This window comes from Ornithodoros turicata, chromosome 10 (genome assembly GCF_037126465.1).
Source record: "Ornithodoros turicata isolate Travis chromosome 10, ASM3712646v1, whole genome shotgun sequence".
Classification (NCBI taxonomy): Eukaryota; Metazoa; Arthropoda; class Arachnida; order Ixodida; family Argasidae; genus Ornithodoros; species Ornithodoros turicata.
The window spans coordinates 16,820,814-16,839,687 of record NC_088210.1 but is presented as its reverse complement, the minus strand read 5'-3'; the positions used below and the strand labels follow the sequence as shown (position 1 = coordinate 16,839,687).

Below are 18,874 nucleotides of genomic sequence, written 5' to 3'. Positions count from 1 at the left end.
AAGGTTAGCCAGCTGTAGGACTCGAACACACATCTTCTGGATTCGAGTCCTACAGCTAGCTAACCTTTTCAGTGACTTTCATCGCTAATTTCTTAGGCAACTTGAGGCCTTGTATGTGATTGTCCCTTCTATGTTGTTCCAGTCTCAGATCATCAGTTCTCATGTTCTTGTAGTGTTTAGTTCTTTAGGAGGAGGCTTTGCCTATCTGTAATCTACCGCAGAAGTGCGAGGTAAAAAATTTTCAGGAAAAGAATATGCGTCGGCCGGGAATCGAACCCGGGCCACCCGCGTGGCAGGCGAGTATTCTACCACTGAACCACCGACGCCTACATGTTTCAGGTCTTTGGTACGAGTGAGGTGGCAATACTCGTGTTGCTTCTATGATAGAATTGATAGAATGGTGGACAGAAGGCGCGCCGAGGGGAGAGGAAGAAAGTGGCGCTGACGCACAAGCTTTGCCGCGAACACGTGGACGCGAACGGAAACGCAGAGCTCGCGAAGATCCAGCTTGTCGTGCAGCCGAAGCTGACGCAAAACAACTCGGACGCGATTACAAGGATTTTCCTCAGCACCCCCTAACTTTGTTTGGCACTCCCCCCCCACCCCCGAAATTTCTTGTCGAACGCCCACACCCCTGGGGAGGGGAGCATGATGTCCCTTTAACTCTCCTAAATGCGCTCGTTATTCCCGTCTTTTTTTTCTGGTTGGTCCAACGATTCTGCACACACGTCGCCTTGGTATTCTGTAGCTTTATCGTTTCTATTGCGGGTTGCAAAGTATTGGCTAACGGATTCAAAAGGACAGAAGCATATCACCACAACAAAACACACTATACTAATGAATTTAATGGTTATCCTTGCATTTTTCTGGTGTCATTCGTGCATAGCGTGACCTCATAACTTTTTGAGTCCCATCCCTTCCTTGTAATAGCATAGGTCATCAGTCAAGCATATTATGCTGCCGATTGAAACCGAACTGTTCACCGTTCCCGTTGTGATGTTGTTGATGATGACGATGATGCGTATTATTACGTTATCCGTACCATACGTTTCTTATAAATATAGATGTCAGGGACCAGATTCTTGCTCGGACTATTCATGTCTTCCCGTCTCCGTGTTGTTCACCTACAACGCGAACTATATCCTGCACCAGACACACACGCAGGAGCAGGAGCTTCCAAACGCTCACGTCCAATATGGTAACCTCACGCGTGGACCTCCCTATTGTACAACAGTTTTCAAGCATAGTAGCCGAACACGAAGCAGGCTACTCCCAGCAGAACGAGTCCGTTGATGGCACACAGTCGCCGCAGCACAGGCTTTTCCTGGATGGCGCGCACGGCCTCGAGGGCTTCTTCGGCAGGAGTCAGATCTGGAGGGGACACATTCTCTTTTTCGATCTCCGCCCCGCAGATCCAGAACAGTGCCCTTTTCCACTTGGGCCGATGCTGCCGTACTTGCTCGGGGGTTTCGGCTGCAAGTGTGAAAGTTACATCATGCGCATAAGTAGCGGTCTCACGATATACGCAAACATATTAATTGATACACGATCGTATCGATTAGCCCTATTGATGGCAGATTGTGGACAGCATGAGAGGGAATTGATCGGAAGAAATGACTTATTAGCCAATGGGTCCCATATGCCCTGACAGGTCGCTGACAGGCTCTGTTCAGCCTACCCCAATAGACCTCTCCCTGTTTGTAAACAAATGACGTCATAGTGTTCGACAGCGCCACCTATTTGGTAGAGTTGAACTACGCTCGAAGGTAGGGGCGAACGAGGTCGTGCCCGAAAGCCACGATCTTGATGGGATTACGATGGTCCCTGAAAGGGGTGCGACCTTCGGTCCTACTTTCATTCCCATTATCATTCCCATTCGTGGAACCCAGCGATTCCGATTTGTTTCGGTTTCAGTCTGTCTGCCAACGTCATGATGACGTTTCTCGGGTAGAGGTCTATTGTCGTTTTATTATTGTCTTTTTACCTTTTCAGCGAAAATATTGTGCTTGATAGATTGCTTGTTGAGTTAGACTGGGTTTCAAGCACTCCTAAATGATATATTTTGTGCTATACGTACCGATCTGCAGAATATCCACGGTGGGCACTTCTCCATTGACGTGTACGTCGTCGTCCTCCTTTGCACACGCAGCGTTAGCATGGCCTGTGTCTTGACATAGACTGGGCCGGCGGTTCGTTTCCAAATCCCTCCTCGGCTCAGTCGACTCAATTGTCCAATACGTCAGGCGATATAGCTGCATAACCCATCGAAACACGTTAGCATAGTGAAACAGTGAATAATACTTTACAGGTTTTCCACCTCAACGTTACCCTTCCGGGGAAATAATCGGTCGGGGATCTTGCGTCCTGGGCCAACTTCATAAGGAAATGTATCGACATGCACTTGCCTTAAAGGAGGCGCTAAAGAGCAGGAATGAAACATACTTTCATCTTGGCTGTAATACAAATGGAACAGGGTTCATTTGTGTCGTCGTGGCGCGAAGGAAACTGCAATTTGCGCTTTCCTTCTTCCCTCCTTCTCAAGAGACGCGACACGGCTGTGCTTATAGGGTGTCCAATCATCGCCGGAAATCGTTTGCGGGGACCAATCGCAGGCCGCTACGCATTGTCGCGCCTCTTGAGGAGGAGAGTGGAGGGAAAGCGCAAATTGCGGTTTCCTTCGCACCTAAATCACGGACGACGCGAGGAATCAATCACGTTCTTTTTGTATTGATGTCAAGATAATGGCATCTTTCATTCCACGCGAATATCTTTTGCGCTTTAGTGCCCGTTTAATGGAACAGTCCGAAGCTCAACTGATTTTGAGATACCAGACTGTACGTTACGTGTGGATGCCGAATGTAAAATTCATTCATTCATTCACTCATTCAAAAATTCAAAAATTAATCTACCAGAACGTCGTAGTTTTCGCGATGAAGGAGAAAAATGGACGGCATGTCCAATCTCATTGATTGATGGCAGTTGACTCTTGTGTGATATGATGAAACGTAATCAACCCTTTGCACGAATCAGCAAGTTCTGTCCCGAATCGGTGGCTTGATAGCTTGGCAGAACGGAAACCGGAAGTCACCGACAATGAGCAGCGAAAGCGCTAACCATCAAATTTAATTAGAAAGTAATTGACTGCGAATTCGATTGAAATATTTTGCACAATGACTCTAAGCATCGTAAGAATACACGTGACGGCGTTTTGTTCACCCTTCGTTTAGGTCAGGATTATCCCGGGAATCCCAGGGAAGGCACTCAGATGATGAAGGAACGAATAACCGAGAGACACGGGACACGAAGACAAGCACAAGAGTTCTGAGTTCTGAAGAGTCTTGTGCTTGTCTTCGTGTCCCGTGCCTCCCGGTTATTCGTTCCTTCATCATCATGCACCAGTTAGTCTGCGCCCTCTCTCCTTTAAGGCACTCAGGCAGCACAAGCGGTGCCGGACTTCGAACCCGGTCTACCTTGCTGGGAAGGCATGCTTACACCAATCTAATGATCTTAATAACCAATGCGGGTTCCCCAGGTGTCTCGCTTCAGTTGCTCCGATTCGTTGGAGTTAGAGAGTGACTCTAAGCCAGCATTAAATCTATGATAACGGCACAGCATGCGGTCCGTCAACCCTGTCTACATGACACGGGCAGTCTTTAATGATCGTTGAGGCCAATGATCATTGAACATTCGCGTTGCGCCACCAGGCGTTTAATGTGTCAACTTCTCGAAGAGCTCACTTGGAGGTCGCTTCTCGGCAGATAACGGATGTAGTAGTAGTTCTGTACGCGCCAGAGCACTGAAATCGAGGCGCGCTTGCCTCGTGTCACGTGGTACACATTCTGATTTCGTGTGCGTTCTTTCTTACAAAAAAACAGAAAAGAAAAAAACAGAAATGAAACAGAAAAATCCCACGCAAGGCGTACGCTGTAGGAAGCAACTGCGATGGGTGTTTCTCGACACGCTTTACAACTTTCCAATTCACATTTCGGCCCTATAAGACGAAACACAACATCGTTTTGGAATTTGTCGTTTTATGGGTACAAAACCTCCCACATTTGTGTAAAACCCTTCACAAGGGTCTTTAAAGTAAATAAATGAAATTAAGAAGTGGGCTAATTAATTGCGCTTAATTAGTTAATCAGTCACCACGAAAAATACAGACGGTTATAACATGGGACATCTCACGATACCATATCCAACAGTTTTCATTCGCTTATGACGCATCGTGTTTTTTTTTAATGTGCCACTACGGACTACATCTCGTGTCTTCAGAATCCTACCAAAGTTATGTTTAGGTTGTTTATGAAATCTTCTTGTCTCATTTTACATTCCTGCAAAATACATCATTTTTGAGAACTGTGACGTCCTGTTAGGCTCCGACGAAGCGCCGGGCTCTCATCTGGCAACGTTGTTGCCCGTCGCGTCTTCCGGGGGCCCACCTTTTTCACACCGTTAGCGGAGCCCCACGTGACATATCATCCGACCGCTCCGACCTTCGCAAAAACACAAAGGAGGGAGAAGACATCTCTCCCATTTCCCCCTCTTTCGATCAGCGTCACGTGACTTCTCTACCACGTGACCCTCCCCGGACGCCGACGTCGTTGCAAGGAGACGAGTGCCCTCTCCAGAACATGGACTCATTGCAATTTCTGGACTTATGATTACGTCACCCGCTCCCCGCGTCGTCGAAACTTGTGCAGGCTCAGCAGGTCTTCAAAAATCGACAGAAATACACAGCGTTCGTAAACAGAATTGAAATTTCGCGTATAGAACCCTTGATGCACCTTCTTTTCATGGACTAAATAAAATAAACGCTGTTTTCCGAGTCTGGAGTGGCACCTTAAGGACCCCAGTGCACGTTAGTTTGGACACCCTGTATAGTTGCGGTATGGGTGCGCACTGCTTGTCGCGACGTAGAGTGACTGACTATTGCAGCCAATAGGAAAAGACGTAGGGCGAAGCTTCAACGTATACCGTTCTTATAGTTTGAACAGGGCTATATCGTTGAAATATGTAGAGCTGTTTAGATGACTTTTCTCGAAAGTTATACTACGCACCCTGTCTGGAGGGATTGGCTTCGTGCAGAGGGAGACCAACGTGGCCGTGGTCGCCGTTACAACGAAGCACATTATCCCGTAGTGGAGGTAGTGAACCTTGGTGATAATATCCGGACGAGGATCAGGCAACCCTGATGCGCAGGGGGGAAGGGAGTACGTATACTCCCAGATGAAACGTGCCATGCCCATCGCGAGGCCCACCATCAAGCCCCAGAAGGCGCCCTGCGGTGAAGAAGACAGAAGAGTCAGCCATGGCGTACCAACTCTTCTCGAACACTATGGATAATCGAAGCAAAGCATACTGGCGCATGGTGGAACACGACAATCGTGCCACCGAGTTGCTTGCGTGCTTGACCGGGGTCGAACACGAAACCTTGAAGCGGACATTTCGAAATATGTCATGGAATATTAAGATATACGTACTGGTTCATTAATGCGCTCCCACGTAATTGCTAGAAGATACACTGCACAGACCGGGGGAGCCATATAACTGGTGACGCTCTGAATGTAATCGAAGAGTCGGCTCCCAGATGACGCTTCAATCACTGGTATCCACATGATGCTGACAGCCACCAGGACCGCCACGAAGCATCTGCAGAGAGGTACGGTTACATTTACAGTATATGGTAGCATTAATTACACACTAGGACACTGCGTCGGTTGCGAGCGTATAGTAAATACCTTCCTACGAGAAGCAGCTCCATCTCGGATGATCGTCTTTTGCGTACGGTGTCCCATATGTCGACGGTGAAGAGTGTGGAAGCGCTGTTGAATATGGAAGCTAAGTTACCAACCAAGGAGGCCGTCATCACTGCCATCATCAATCCCTTGCCGCCTGTAACGCAGCAGCATCGTAAAAGCAATCAAAAGTCTGAGGCAAAGAAAAAAAGCCCACGGTGTGTCATACCCCTGTCACACGGGCAGTCTTCAATTATCATTGAAACCAATGGTAATTGAAAATGCGCTTGGCGCCACCAAGTGGGTAACCTGTCAACCTGTCAAGCAGCATTGGATGCAACGCTGTTTGAGACGTTGACAAGTTACCCGCCTGGTGGCGCTAAGCGCATGTTCACTTGCGATTGGTTTCAATGATAGTCGAAGACTGCCTGTGTGACAGGGGTATCAGTGAATGATCCGAGTATTGCTTCCAAAATTGCCCTTCGCGTTTGCTTCGTGCATAACTCACCCACTGGCATCAGCTTCAGAACCAATAGAGGATATGCGATGTTCGTGCAACCGTACTCGTTGCCGCAATATTGCTGGCACTTGTCAGGTCTGGAGCAGCCTATGATGTCTGAAACGGTGCACATCATATTGCTCTCAGAACAGAACTTCGCAGCATAAAACGCTCTTATAGGCAACCATTCGTTCTGGGTGATACTATCCGCTCTCCTGTTCCATTGAAAAGATATAGGATATAGGATACCTGGATATAGGACACGCGCGGCCATTCCTGGAAATACCATAACAAACAAAGGAAGGAGTTTGAGATAGCCAGTGAGAATGCTGCCGGCTTTTGCATGTGACAGATCCTTTGAAGACAGAGATCGTTGCACTATTACCTGGAATAAAATTAAGTTTTCGCTGAAGCAGTCTCACCATGTACTGTGACATAGTTACGGAGCCCATAATTTGTGAACAGAATTTGCAGCACAGAAGTCCACAGTCAAGGACTAAAAGACCAGTACTGGCTAACTAAGGAAATCTCCACGAAGCACCCTAACATGCTCTGTTCAACCGTCGCCGTTCATTGGGCGACAGCTCCATCAACTGGGATAGTTTATTCACCAAGGTAACGAAGATAAATATCCTAAGGAGTAACGAATGTAGCGCTATATATCAGCAATCACCTCGGTGACAGTTCACCCCTGAAGCACTTCTGCGACAGTCTATAGTTCACCATGACACTTCACTCACTTGGTCAGAGCACCAATACCAAATGGCGTTGATGGTGACCCCGAGCGTCATCCCCGGCCAAGGCATTTCGCTGTCTCCTGCCGACCGGAACAGGTGCATGTACCGTTCTGGTATTGTGCCACATGTTTGGTTCATGGAATCGTGGCCCGCCTCTTCGGTGGGCGCCGTAGCGTTGGCGAACTTCCGGATAAGAGCATCGTACCCCCCGACCTCTATGAAGGCTGTGGAATATATGAAATATATGGGGACTTATATAGACTATATACAGAAGAACCATAAGGTTGAAATGAAAGACATTTTGGGGGTACTCACCCAACGCAGCTAACACTGAGGCACCAAGGACAGTGATAAGTGCTTGGACGAAATCAATCCAGAGCACCGCAGTTAACCCGCCTGAAAAACGGAAATGTTTTGTCAGCCATTAGCCCTACCAAGTAAATCGCCATCTTGCCAGCGGCTGGTAGCTGCGCCCATATCTCGAGTGCCTTCACTTCGATAGGGCTGGGGTTACGTTACGTTACGTTTTGCGCAGGAGTAACCAGAGATTTCGAGACTAGTGTGTCGCAAGCAGTAAATCTTATCCGTGCAGGTAAAACGACTGACCGCCCACTGTAGAGATAACTGTGATAGCGAGAAGGACAGCAATGGAAGCATAGAGGTTCCAGTTGAGAGACTCCCGAATAAACAAGGCTCCTGCATATAGATCCGCCTGCAAGAAGAAAAAAAAGAAGAGAAAGATAGATGAAGCCGGTCATATCTCTTGAACTAGTGGTAACGGATAAAGATGCGTATACGATGATGGTGGTGGTGGTGGTAGTGATGGTGATGATGACACTGCTTGACAATGCGAAGCGTGTTCTCATTATTCTTCTCAAATGATTTGTCCAATCACTATGGGGGATCGTTTGAGGAAACCAATCGGAGACCGTTTGAGAAGGAGAGCGAGGGAGAAAGTGTAGATTGCGTTTTCTTTCGCTCATAAATCATGAACGGTGCAATGAATGGATCGTTCCTTTTGCAGTGGAGTCAAGGTAACGGTATCTTTCATTGCGTGAGGAGAAATTTTTGCACTGTAGTGCCCCTTTAATGACATCGAATAAACAAACTAAGTTTAGGGTTTCGAGAGCGATATATTCGTTTTCTGAGTGGTGGAAGACAGCAGTTTATCCAGAACCGCAAGCTCCGGGGAGGTTGCAGAAAAATTGGGGGTGCAGCGACATTGTAAGAGCAATACACAAGAAAAAAATTAGGGGGTGTTAGGGGGGGGGGGTCTTGGTAAATCACTGGTGGAAGATATCAATCTCTGATGAATGAGGGCTGCTTCGGAATCATGAACTCATCCCATAACAGCTGTCTGTATTTTGCATCTTTTACCCGTAGAGCCCCGTGGGTTTACTGCTACATAATATTACAGGAACAAGGTCGGCGTGAAACCCTTACCGATATCTTCGTGAATATGTACAGCAGTAAGGCTAGTACTGCGAGGTAGATGCGTATTCTTTGGCCTCCGAACCGCTTCCTAAGATACTCTGGCATTGTGAACACCTGGACAGGTTTCATAATCCGTTCAGTCGCACAGCTCGCAGACATTTAAATTCGTCAATGAGCAATATAGACGGCGAACGTACCCCAGAAGCCAGGTAAACCGGAACGAACACCCAGGCCAAGATGAGCACGACGAACAGCGCCTGTGAAGAATACGGTCACTTAGACTTCGAGTTGATAATACCGTAGATAACGTTACAGAAGAAATATTTCGAAAAATATAAATCTAGTAAATTGGAGAAAAAAATTGAAATGAAATGAAAGTATGTATGACACGTAAGAAAGCACGCACGTTGCATTTTCTACATAAACTGATCCACTAAGACCATGGTCTTAGTGGATCCAAGTCCATCCATCCATCCAAGTCCATCCATCTAAGACATGCGTGAAAAAAATCGCTAGCTATATAACTCACGTTCAGTTCGAAAACGGAAATGGTGATTCCTCCAGCAGCACCTGAACCCGATAGACCGACAAAATGGTCCGTGCCCATATTGCTTGCAAACAGGGATGTTCCAACCTGTAGGAAGTATTAAGAGCAACATCACCTTAGCTCAGTTCAACGCAGTGTAACTGTTGAGACTTGTGCCCCCCTAGTATCACAATCGATAGTTTAAACAATTTCTGCTGCACTGTTTAGCACCCAGCATTCCACTGGGATCAGTAAAAAAACTGTTACTGTTAAAAATATAGGCTCCGGCGTGTGAGATTCATTCTTGGCATTTTTGTGGGTCATTTGTAATGTGACAGGAAGATAATAAGAATTAGGGAATCAGCTGACCCGGGCGCGAATCCCGACTCTGTTCTGAGTTTTCTTCATATGCTTCAAGCCACAGTTTCCTGTGAAGTCAGCCCGAGAGGCGCGGTCCCCAACAAGCAAGCGGCCAAGTCGGCAAGCAAAGTGCGAAGCAAAACAACAGCATCGCCACTATGCTGAGCTTGGGTTTTGGCGGCATTTTCGGACTGAAAGGCGCTGTTGCCTTGACGTCGACGCAAAATTAACAGAAACTCACCGGTTTTGTCGTTGGTGATTTATGAGCGAAAGAAAGTGCAAGAGACGCGTTCCCTCTCCCTCTTCCTACTACCAAAGGAGATGCGACACTACGTCTCGAATTATTCCGGATATATGTAGAATGCAATTATCTGCATCGACGTGGACTTGCATTCCAAGTTCTACAGCATGGTGGGTAATAGACATGTAGAAAACCGGCAGCGCGAATACCGAAACTCGTGCGGCTCTGACGTCACGGCGAACGTCTTCGCCAGTGAGGAAGCGAGAGAGAGGTCTTGTGCTTACGAATACCAATGATGATGATGATGATAATAATAATAATTCGTGACTTTACGTCGTGAGACGACTATGGTCATTATCGACGCAATAGGGGTCGGTCCGTGGATTGATTTTGCCTCCCATGCCCCCATGGTCTTGTGCTACTGAGGGCGCTACAAGAGCTTTCAACAGGCTGCGGAGATATGCAACTAAACCAATGACCCAAAGAACCCAACCTACCTATGTATCCTTTGTATGTACTTCTGTGTCAATGCTTACCAGTACGAAATTCATTCCACGACCTGCGAGGAAATATCCGCTCATAGTGTCCCGTTTGCTCTTCATGGAGGACTGAAAATGAAGTAGGAAAGTGAGAATATGTTGACGACAGGGCTTGATCGAGGGGGTACAGCCACGCTTCATGGTAACCCGACTGCATTGGAAACTCTGCAGTGTTTTGCAAGAGTAAAGGAAGTTTAGTAGGTAAAGCCAGTACCACACCAGAGAAGTGGCAGCTGTTCACGTACTGAATATACAAGATGCAGGATGATGTAAACCAGAAAGGCGCCAAGGCCGTCCAGTCACTACACTCACTCACTGGGCGTTACAGTCTGCAGGCTGTAACATTCCCTGACCGATATTAAGTTTAGAATGTCCTTCTGCTCCTGACTTTGATTAACAGTTTTGGGCAGTCATCACGACTGCGCATTATAAATCATTGGAATTCACACTGTTTTAAATTCGCGCGCAGAAAGACTATGCTGAGAGAGACGTCAGGGTGGGGAAATGTGGCGGCAGCCTTGGCGCGTGACTTCCTTCTCTCCCGTTGAGAGTAATATATGTCGACAAAACGTCACATAACCGTGTATTCACACGGGCGACGTCCTTACGGAAGGTTCTACTGGAAGAAAAAGCGAAAACATCGCACACAGAGCCGAGAAGTTCCGCCCCTTGTTATATTGAGCATTTACACGATGCCGGAATATCGGGAGTGGCGTATTGCGCACTTAGCAGACGACGCTTAGCAGATGACACCGTCAGCGTCTTTTCCTGTCGTCTGCTACGGAATATTTTGTGGCTGTGTCACAGGATATTCCCCACGGTTACAAGTGTACGTGAAGACACGACGCTGAGCGCTCGCGCTCACGTGACAGCAGAAAGCTATGACGTTCCTCGCGTCTTCCGCTGGAGTATTCTTGGGAATGTCGCTCATGTGAATACACGGCGAGGAGCGGGTTCTCCGGTTGCTCCTCCCTCTCCGCTGCCGACAGTCAGGACAAAATAAGAATAACTCTGGATATACAGGGTGTGTGCAGACAAATTCCAGTGCCATTTGCATATCGTCTGCTCACCTCACGAACTTCCGATGGCGCATGATGGCGCATTTATGCGTGCGAAAGGCTACAGAAAAATCGTGGAAGCCATACCCAGCGTAAAAAAAATAAAATAAGTAAAAATAAAGCGTCGAATAAACAAAGCGACGAAAACATCGACTTCCATACATTAGAATAGGGCAACATGACGGTCTCAGGAGAGTTGTGTGCAGGTACCGCTAGGGGGCACTACCGACCAGCATCCATCTGGCATCTGGTTTGTGCAGCGACAGCTCCCCTAGCAGTACCCGAATACAACTCTCCTCATACTGCCATGTTGCACATTTTCTGATGCAATACTGAAGAACGGAAAGTTAGCGAATATTGGAGAACAAACGGAGATAAAACTAAGGAATTCACTTTTTCAAAAATAGTCATAGAAAAAATGGACTGAGAGCCGTTCTTCCATCTCAGTAAGTCAAAATTACCGGGAATTATCCGCATAACTTCATGCATTTACTAGTTCCAGTAAGGCCTTGCGCTAATGATTACACGAACCTAAACTTGTTACATTCCGAATTTGTGTATGAAACAAATATACACTGTACATTACACTGATTGGTTCTGTAATCTTCCCTAAGCTAGAGTGAAAATCTGTCCTATTTTTTCAGAGAACATGGAAACTGCCTTTCTAGCAGTTGAAAATTTCAGCTAATTCTACATCTAATCGAAACGTGTTCCAGGCGTTCAGCCCATCATTCCAATCAGTCTATCATAGCCAGAAAGCCTGCATTTGCTTCCGTTTCGTTGCCAGCTCATAATACGTTTGATTAAATTACCAATTTGATGAAATTTATAGATGCCAAATATTTAATTACACCTACTCCATGTGACTTATCTGGATAGACATCACCGCCAGCACTGGCCTCGTTAATGTTTTTACGCCAATTAAATTACGAAAGACAATTGCTTACGAGGACAAACATTTATTTAACAATGAAAAGAAAGGAACGAAAGTGCAGGGAAATGCTTCAAAGTTGTTCCCAGGCACAACAGTCTTCATTCCGGGATGCATCACCTGCAGAAAGAAACAAAGGATCAGGCAATATCATTAATAAAACAATGTTAAAGATACTCCACGAGTGGTGCATCTCGTTGCTGGATTATCTTGCTGTTACGAGCTCTGAAGACTGAGGTACGGTTTCTGGAAGGCAAGGGGGACTGTCAAAATATACCTGCCTCAACCGTAAGCTAGTGCATGTTTGCTTATCAGGGAATGATAAAAGACAAAACCCACAATGAGGCAACAAGCTTTTATTGCAACGATGATCAAATCACACTAGTACAGTAAAATGACAAAGTGAAAGTACAACGGGAATGACGCAGTGTCCCTGCCTCAACGTGTAAACTAGTGCATGTTTGCGTCAAAGGGCAATGAAGAAAAGCACAAAAGAGCACACATTTTATTAACGTGAGTAACGGAGTTACAACAAATCGACAAGTTCAGAAAACTGGGGGGAGTCTGCAATTATGAGCCTACAGCGCGACCGTAAGCTAGGCCTAACCACGATGGAATTGGAATCGAAGGTGAACACAGAAGTTATGGCTTACTTTTGTCGTAACACCCATTTGGCTTACGAACTGCAGCGCGAAGTTACTCTTCATTTGACGAAAAAAAAAAGTATTCCGTTCGTCAAAGTACAACGGCGCCAGAAAATATAAGCTCGATTGCTCTGTGACGAACGGAATGTGGGCTCAGTTAAGCCCAACTTAAAGCTACTCGAAGACAAAGGCGCGTAGCTCCTCTTGAAGCAATCTTGAGGTCTTCATCTGTCTAACTTAGCTATACAGCGAAACGATTTTAACGTTCCATCGACAAAACTTTGACAGAGCCCAGTTGTTGCAGAGCCGTGTGGGAAAGCCAAACGGTCACTGCGAAAGAAAAATACTTATCATTCGAAGGCTTCATCTACCAGACCGTGAACGTTGAAGAACAAAGATCCGCCTTATCGTCATTTGTGAGCAGATATCTTCAATATGGCCTGAAAGAAATAGTAAGAGGCGTACGGTCAAGATGGATGAAATAGATAATGCCGACAACCCACAAGGTTTTTACTCACCGCTTATCTGGAACCACGGGGACTGCTCACGAATATCACAACCAAGAGCAACTGGTGTCGTTCAGAGCGCGAGTGCCGCTTTTAAACCTACGGTGATTTTAGTTAGACAAGGTAATATTTGAGCAACAATACTGAACTTTCATTTTAAAGTAAAGGAGAATTCGAGAACAATTTTATGACACGCTCGAGTGCATTTATCGCAGGTATCTTTCGTCGCTTATTCATCGTAACCAAATGAACTACTGCGTTACTGAATAAGCCCATCACGATGAATGAAAGATCCTAGAGCGAAAAGAAAGCGAGGACGGGTGGTCTCGAAAGGGAACCGACATCAGACGTGGCTCAGTGTGGCAAGTGAAGCGACAAGATTTAGCAGTTATGGCTACAAGTTGGCACAAATGAATAATGTCGAAAAGAAAACGAAGGAAAGCGAAGGAAATGTAGCAGTAATGCACATGGCGCATGGTAACGCCGCAGAGCATGTTGTTGCGCGCTGTGTTAGAGATAAACGTAAACATACATTCTTCATTGAATGACGAAACGTAAATATTATTTTCGACACTTTTTCGTTTGCTATTTGTGGCTATATGGCTGCAAATCGTATTTCTCCGCTGGCAACACTATAGGCGACGTCCTATGTGGGTTTCGTTTCGAGACCGCACTCCCTTGCGTTCTTTTCGTCGATCTTTGCCGATCGAACTTAAAAGAGAGAGCAACTCTGAAAGAAAGTGCGTTCCCTGACAACGTCGAATTAATTATGTCTGGCAGAGGAGCACCTGACTCCACGCAACTCTCTCGCGAGCGCTTTCGCTTCAAATGTACATACAGGGTGTGTGCAGATAAACTCCAGTGGCATTTGCACACGTAACCTGTAGTTTGTTTAAATGACGAACCAAGTAAACAAACTAAATAAATAAATAAATAAAAATAAAAATAAACAGAGCCACAAAAACATCGACTTCGATGTTTTCGTGGCTCTGTTTATTGTTACGTTCCTTCTTTTTCTTTTCGACGTTTTTCATTTGTGTCAGCTTGTAAGCCGTAACTGCAAGATCGTGTCGCTTCACTTGCCACACTGAGCCACGTCTCATGTCGGTTCCCTTTCGAGACCACCCGTCCTCACTTTCTTTTCGCTCTAGGATCTTTCATTCATCTTGATGGGCTGAATCAGTAACGCAGTAGTTCATTTGGTTACGATGAAATAAGCGACGAAAGATGCCCGCGAGAAATGCGCTCGAGGGCGTCATAAAATTGTTCTCTAATTTTCCTTTACTTTAAAATGAAAGTTCAGTATTGTTGCTCAAATGTTACATTGTCTACCTGAAATCACCGTAGGTTTAAAAGCGACACGCACGGTCTGGACGACACCAGTTGTTCTTGGCTGTGACATTCGTCAGCAGCTCCCGTGGTTCCAGATAAGCGGTGAGTAAAAACCTTGTGGGTTGTCGGCATTATCTATTTCATCCATCTTGACAGTACGCTTCTTGCTATTTCTTTCAGCCCACATTGAAGATATCTGCTCACAAATGACGATAAGGCGGATCTTTGTTCTTCAACGTTCACGGTCTGGTAGACGAAGCCTTCGAATGGTAAGTGCATTTTTCTTTCGCAGTGACCGTCTGGGCTTATCCCATACGGCTCTGCAACAGGTGGGCTCGGTTAACGTTTTATCGGTGGAACGCTAACGTTCAAATCAGTTTCGCTGTATATATATATAGCTAAGTTAGACAGATGAAGATGGCAAGCTTCAAGAGGAGCTACGCGCCTTTGTCTTCGAGTAGCTTTAAGTTAGGCTTAACTGAGCCCACATTCCGTTCGTCACAGAGCAACCGAGCTTATATTTTCTGGCGCCGTTGCACTTTGACGAACGGAATACTTTTTTTTTTCGTCAAATGAAGAGGAACTTCGCGCTGCAGTTCGTAAGCCAAATGGGTGTTACGACAAAAGTAAGCCACAACTTCTGTGTCCACCTTCGATTCCAATTCCATCGTGGTTAGGCCTAGCTTACGGTCGCGCTGTAGGCTCATAATTGCCGACGCCCCCCAGTTTTCTGAACTTGTCGATTTGTTGTAACCCCGTTACTTGCGTTAATAAAATGTGTGCTCTTTTGTGCTTTTCTTCATTGCCCCTTTGACGCAAACATGCACTAGTTTACACGTTGAGGCAGGGACACTGCGTTATTCCCGTTGTCCTTTCTTACTGCGTCCTTTTACTTTGTCACTGTTTTGTACAAGTCTTATTTGATCATCGTTGCAATAAAAGCTTGTTGCCTCATTATGGCTTTGTGTTTTATCATTCCCTGATACGCAAACATGCACTAGCTTACTGGTTGAGGCAGGTATATATTTTAACTGCCCCCCTTGCCTTCCAGAAACTGCTGCACCTCGGTTTTCGAGCCTTGAAGCGGCAAGGTCGTCCAGCAACGAAGATGCACCAGCACCACTTCGTGGAGTATATTTCGTGGTTTTATTAGTGATATTTCCTAATCCTTTGCTTCTTCCTGCAGGTGCTGCTCGCTGGGATGAAGACTGCATGTTGCGCCTGGGGACAGCTTTGAAGCATTTCCCTGTACTTTCCTTTCTTCCTCTTCATTTTTGTCAAATAAATGTTTGTCCTCTAAAGTAATTGTCTTTCGTAATTTATTTATTCGTTTAAAAACGTTAACCAGCCATTGCTGCTGGCGACACGGCTATCTAGATTCGTCACATGGTGTAGGCGTAATTAACTGTTAGAGCATTGGCCTTCATACGTATTTAATCATGATTGGTAATTTAATCCGCGTGTTATGGACTGGCAACGAAACGCCGGCAAATGCAGCATTTTTTTGCCTGTCTGTCGTAGAGCCCGGTTGGAATAACGTGTGGATGGGCCAAAACACATGGAACAGGTTTCGAGTAGCAGAATTCGTCAGGTAACGAATTCAATTTCTTCCATTTTTTTATGTAGCTATTCAAACAACTCTCAACTCTATTTTACAAAACTATCCCAGTACGATCACTCTGTTACGTGTCAAGGTTTATGTTAGTATATAATATGACGTCATGTTTCTTAGACTAGCACAGTGTGGTTCTGAACTTATGTTATTCGAGGAAACCCATTACTCTAAGGAAAAAAAAAAAGTGAAATGCGGAGTAATTGCAGCTTCTAGTCCCCTAGCCTGCAATTACTTCCCATTTTAGTCCCCTAATGCTGACATTTACTCCCCAGTATCGCAAATAGTCACGGAGCTTCTCAAATGGTCTTCCGAATACAATCGGTCTACGAAAATGTGTGCTCTCGGTTAATTTGATGGCATAAGGCTGTATAACTCAGCCAACTTCGCAATTTTCCTCCCACACAGAGGAAGAAATAGACTTTCGTCCTCGCGGAATTGTGCCCGGAGTATATGTCGCAAGATTTTATATCACTCGATACATCACGGTTTCATTCAAAGTATCTTTATGCATGTGCACGAATTATGTAACTGGCACTCTTGGAACAGGGCGTGAAATGCCCTCTTCACTCTGTGACATTCATTTACTCCCGTGCATTTACTCCCGAAAGAGACTGTTTTTTGTGGCAACGCATTTAGTCCCCAAAAGGAATAAAATTACTCCTTTTTCTTAGAGTGTACTAGAAAATGACAGACGCGGAGAAGATCGAGTCACAATGTGAACGTGGTCCTGCACCCTCCGAGTCAACTACCAACAACAACCCCGCTAACTTCTCTCGCATTTTTAGGGAATAGCAAGCCGGCGTGCTGCATGGCTGACCTTTCATTTTTATCTTTCCTTTTCCTTTTTTTTCTGCCAATAAATCCCCCCCTCCCCGCTTACCTCGGTTCCTGGACCTGTCCACTTGTCTGTCCCCGTCTCTATAGTTTCGTTCCCCCCCCCCCCCCCCCCCGCACACACACACTCATGGAAATGTCGCCGTCTTGTACCTCCCGCATAAAAGCCATAGCTCAATGGGGGTCATTTGCGTGCCAATGCTACTTCATATGCGGAGAAGTGCCTCAGGACGACAGCTCTCGTCCTGAGGCACTTCCCTTCATACTTCCTTATCGGTTCGCTGGATTTCTACCCGTCAACGTAATGCTATCTAATGCGATTAAAAATAGAGCTGCGCTCTCCATCCAACATGCACTGACCTACAGTTCTATGAAAAGTAATAATATCAATAATAATTTATTTCCTAATAAGCGATTAGGACCGGCGACATAAAAACGGCTGCGTGTGAATTGACACGGTCACTGGTTCCATGCGGTAGCGGCAGCATCACCAAGCACAATAGCAGAGGCCATAATCCATATGCATACAATATAGCATGCATCATGAGTACATGTGACGTAACCCACATACACGACACACACACGTATATATATATAAATGGGATGATGATGATGTCAGAATCTCAGTTATCTATATAGGTAAAGGGAGAGTGTACTACACATTTTTTAAATCCAAGGACATGTTTTGCCATGAACATAGAACATTCCCAGAGACTGCGGGAGTGTATATTGTAACCTTTGTTCTCCACATGATATGTTCCGCATCTTTGAATTGGCCATCTTTGTTGGTGGCGGTATGGATAGCGATATACGTATTAGGTGCCACATTGGCGATCTCAAGAAATACCACATTAATGTTCGCAATCGCTCTTCTATAAGCCCAGGACACGCTTTAGTTGTACATGTTGTGTATGGAAATAAGGTTATATTTTTCAGAAAGCCGGTTGTCTTCTGATAGTATGGCAGGCCTTCAACAAGTAGAAAAGAGTCTTCTTTTGAATTACCTACAAGGAGTTCATCTATAGGACCCTTTCCTCACCGTGTCCCCGCAGGAGAAAACACGCGGTAATAAGAGAAATGGCTGACTTACCCATATTCCAACAGCGAGTACAGACACAAAGTAAGCCGCAACCACGGCTATGTCAGGAGCGTCCAGCGTAGTACTTAGCAGGTGCTTACCCTCCATACTCGCAAAACGCTTCACAAATTATGGGGAAAAAAAAAAGCTGCACGGTGCACCGTTATTGCATTTTGTATGGAGATACTTCGATATAGGTACTATATACGGCACAGACGAACTGTGTGGAAAATTGTTAACCTCGTCGGCGATATGCCCTTTCCCTTCTCTCTTCATAATAACGTCGCGTCGCAACGCGGTGACGTAGTCACACCGCCTGTGCTGCATAGGGACCTCGGGTTTACAGCTGCTGAACGCTGTTTACTGACGAGGCGATAAGATTTTCTGGGACGACATAACCTTTTTTTTTTTTGTTCGTGACATAAAGAATGCAAAGAGAGCAGTATCGACGACGAAACATTATGTTGAAGCGGGATATTTTTGTACGTCTTTTTTTCTTTAAATCTTTTTGAAACTTGGAACGTGAGACGAACATGAAAGGATCGGAAACAAAACTATGTCGGGAGAAGTTGAAATTAGGATTGCAAGCCCCGATATAAACGAAGAGTGTCGCAGGGAATAACCGCGATCTCTTCCAGCCCATTTTGGCGTGTTGTGACGTCAGATCAGCCGAGTACTTTTATTGGATGTCGAGAATCGTCTGCTACGGCGTAGGAGCACGACGATTGGTCGGCTGATCTGCTTCAGAAGTGCGACGGGTGGCGCCAATTACAACAGCGAAAAGAATGAAAGGAAGAAAAACGAA

General features: G+C 45.7%; 1 protein-coding gene and 1 non-coding gene across 2 annotated transcripts; both read right to left on the bottom strand.

The window, feature by feature from the left end:
* Positions 1 to 255: 255 nt before the first annotated feature.
* Positions 256 to 326, bottom strand: Trnag-gcc (transfer RNA glycine (anticodon GCC)). The gene has a single exon. It is a non-coding gene; the product is annotated as a tRNA-Gly (tRNA).
* Positions 327 to 867: 541 nt separating this feature from the next.
* LOC135370202 (sodium/mannose cotransporter SLC5A10-like) lies at positions 868 to 18,294 on the bottom strand. Its single transcript, XM_064603904.1, has 15 exons — positions 18,082 to 18,294; positions 10,069 to 10,140; positions 8,935 to 9,039; positions 8,603 to 8,662; positions 8,415 to 8,519; positions 7,578 to 7,683; positions 7,287 to 7,367; positions 6,975 to 7,195; positions 6,484 to 6,619; positions 6,244 to 6,351; positions 5,739 to 5,892; positions 5,481 to 5,649; positions 5,058 to 5,279; positions 2,078 to 2,252; positions 868 to 1,473 (listed from the first exon to the last, which is right to left on the bottom strand). Exons 1-15 carry the CDS (start codon positions 18,175 to 18,177, stop codon positions 1,238 to 1,240), a joined length of 2,046 nt encoding a protein of 681 aa, XP_064459974.1. The 5' UTR covers positions 18,178 to 18,294; the 3' UTR covers positions 868 to 1,237.
* Between the last annotated feature and the right edge of the window lie 580 nt (positions 18,295 to 18,874).

Excerpts from the sequence above, each read along its gene's own strand:
- LOC135370202 (XM_064603904.1), bottom strand. The coding sequence starts at position 18,177 with ATGGAGGGTAAGCACCTGCTAAGTACTACGCTGGACGCTCCTGACATA. Across the intron at positions 9,040-10,068 it reads GTGGAATGAATTTCGTACTG|GTTGGAACATCCCTGTTTGC; the intron begins GTAAGCATTGAC and ends TACTTCCTACAG. Across the intron at positions 8,663-8,934 it reads TTTCCGTTTTCGAACTGAAC|GCGCTGTTCGTCGTGCTCAT; the intron begins GTGAGTTATATA and ends TATTCTTCACAG.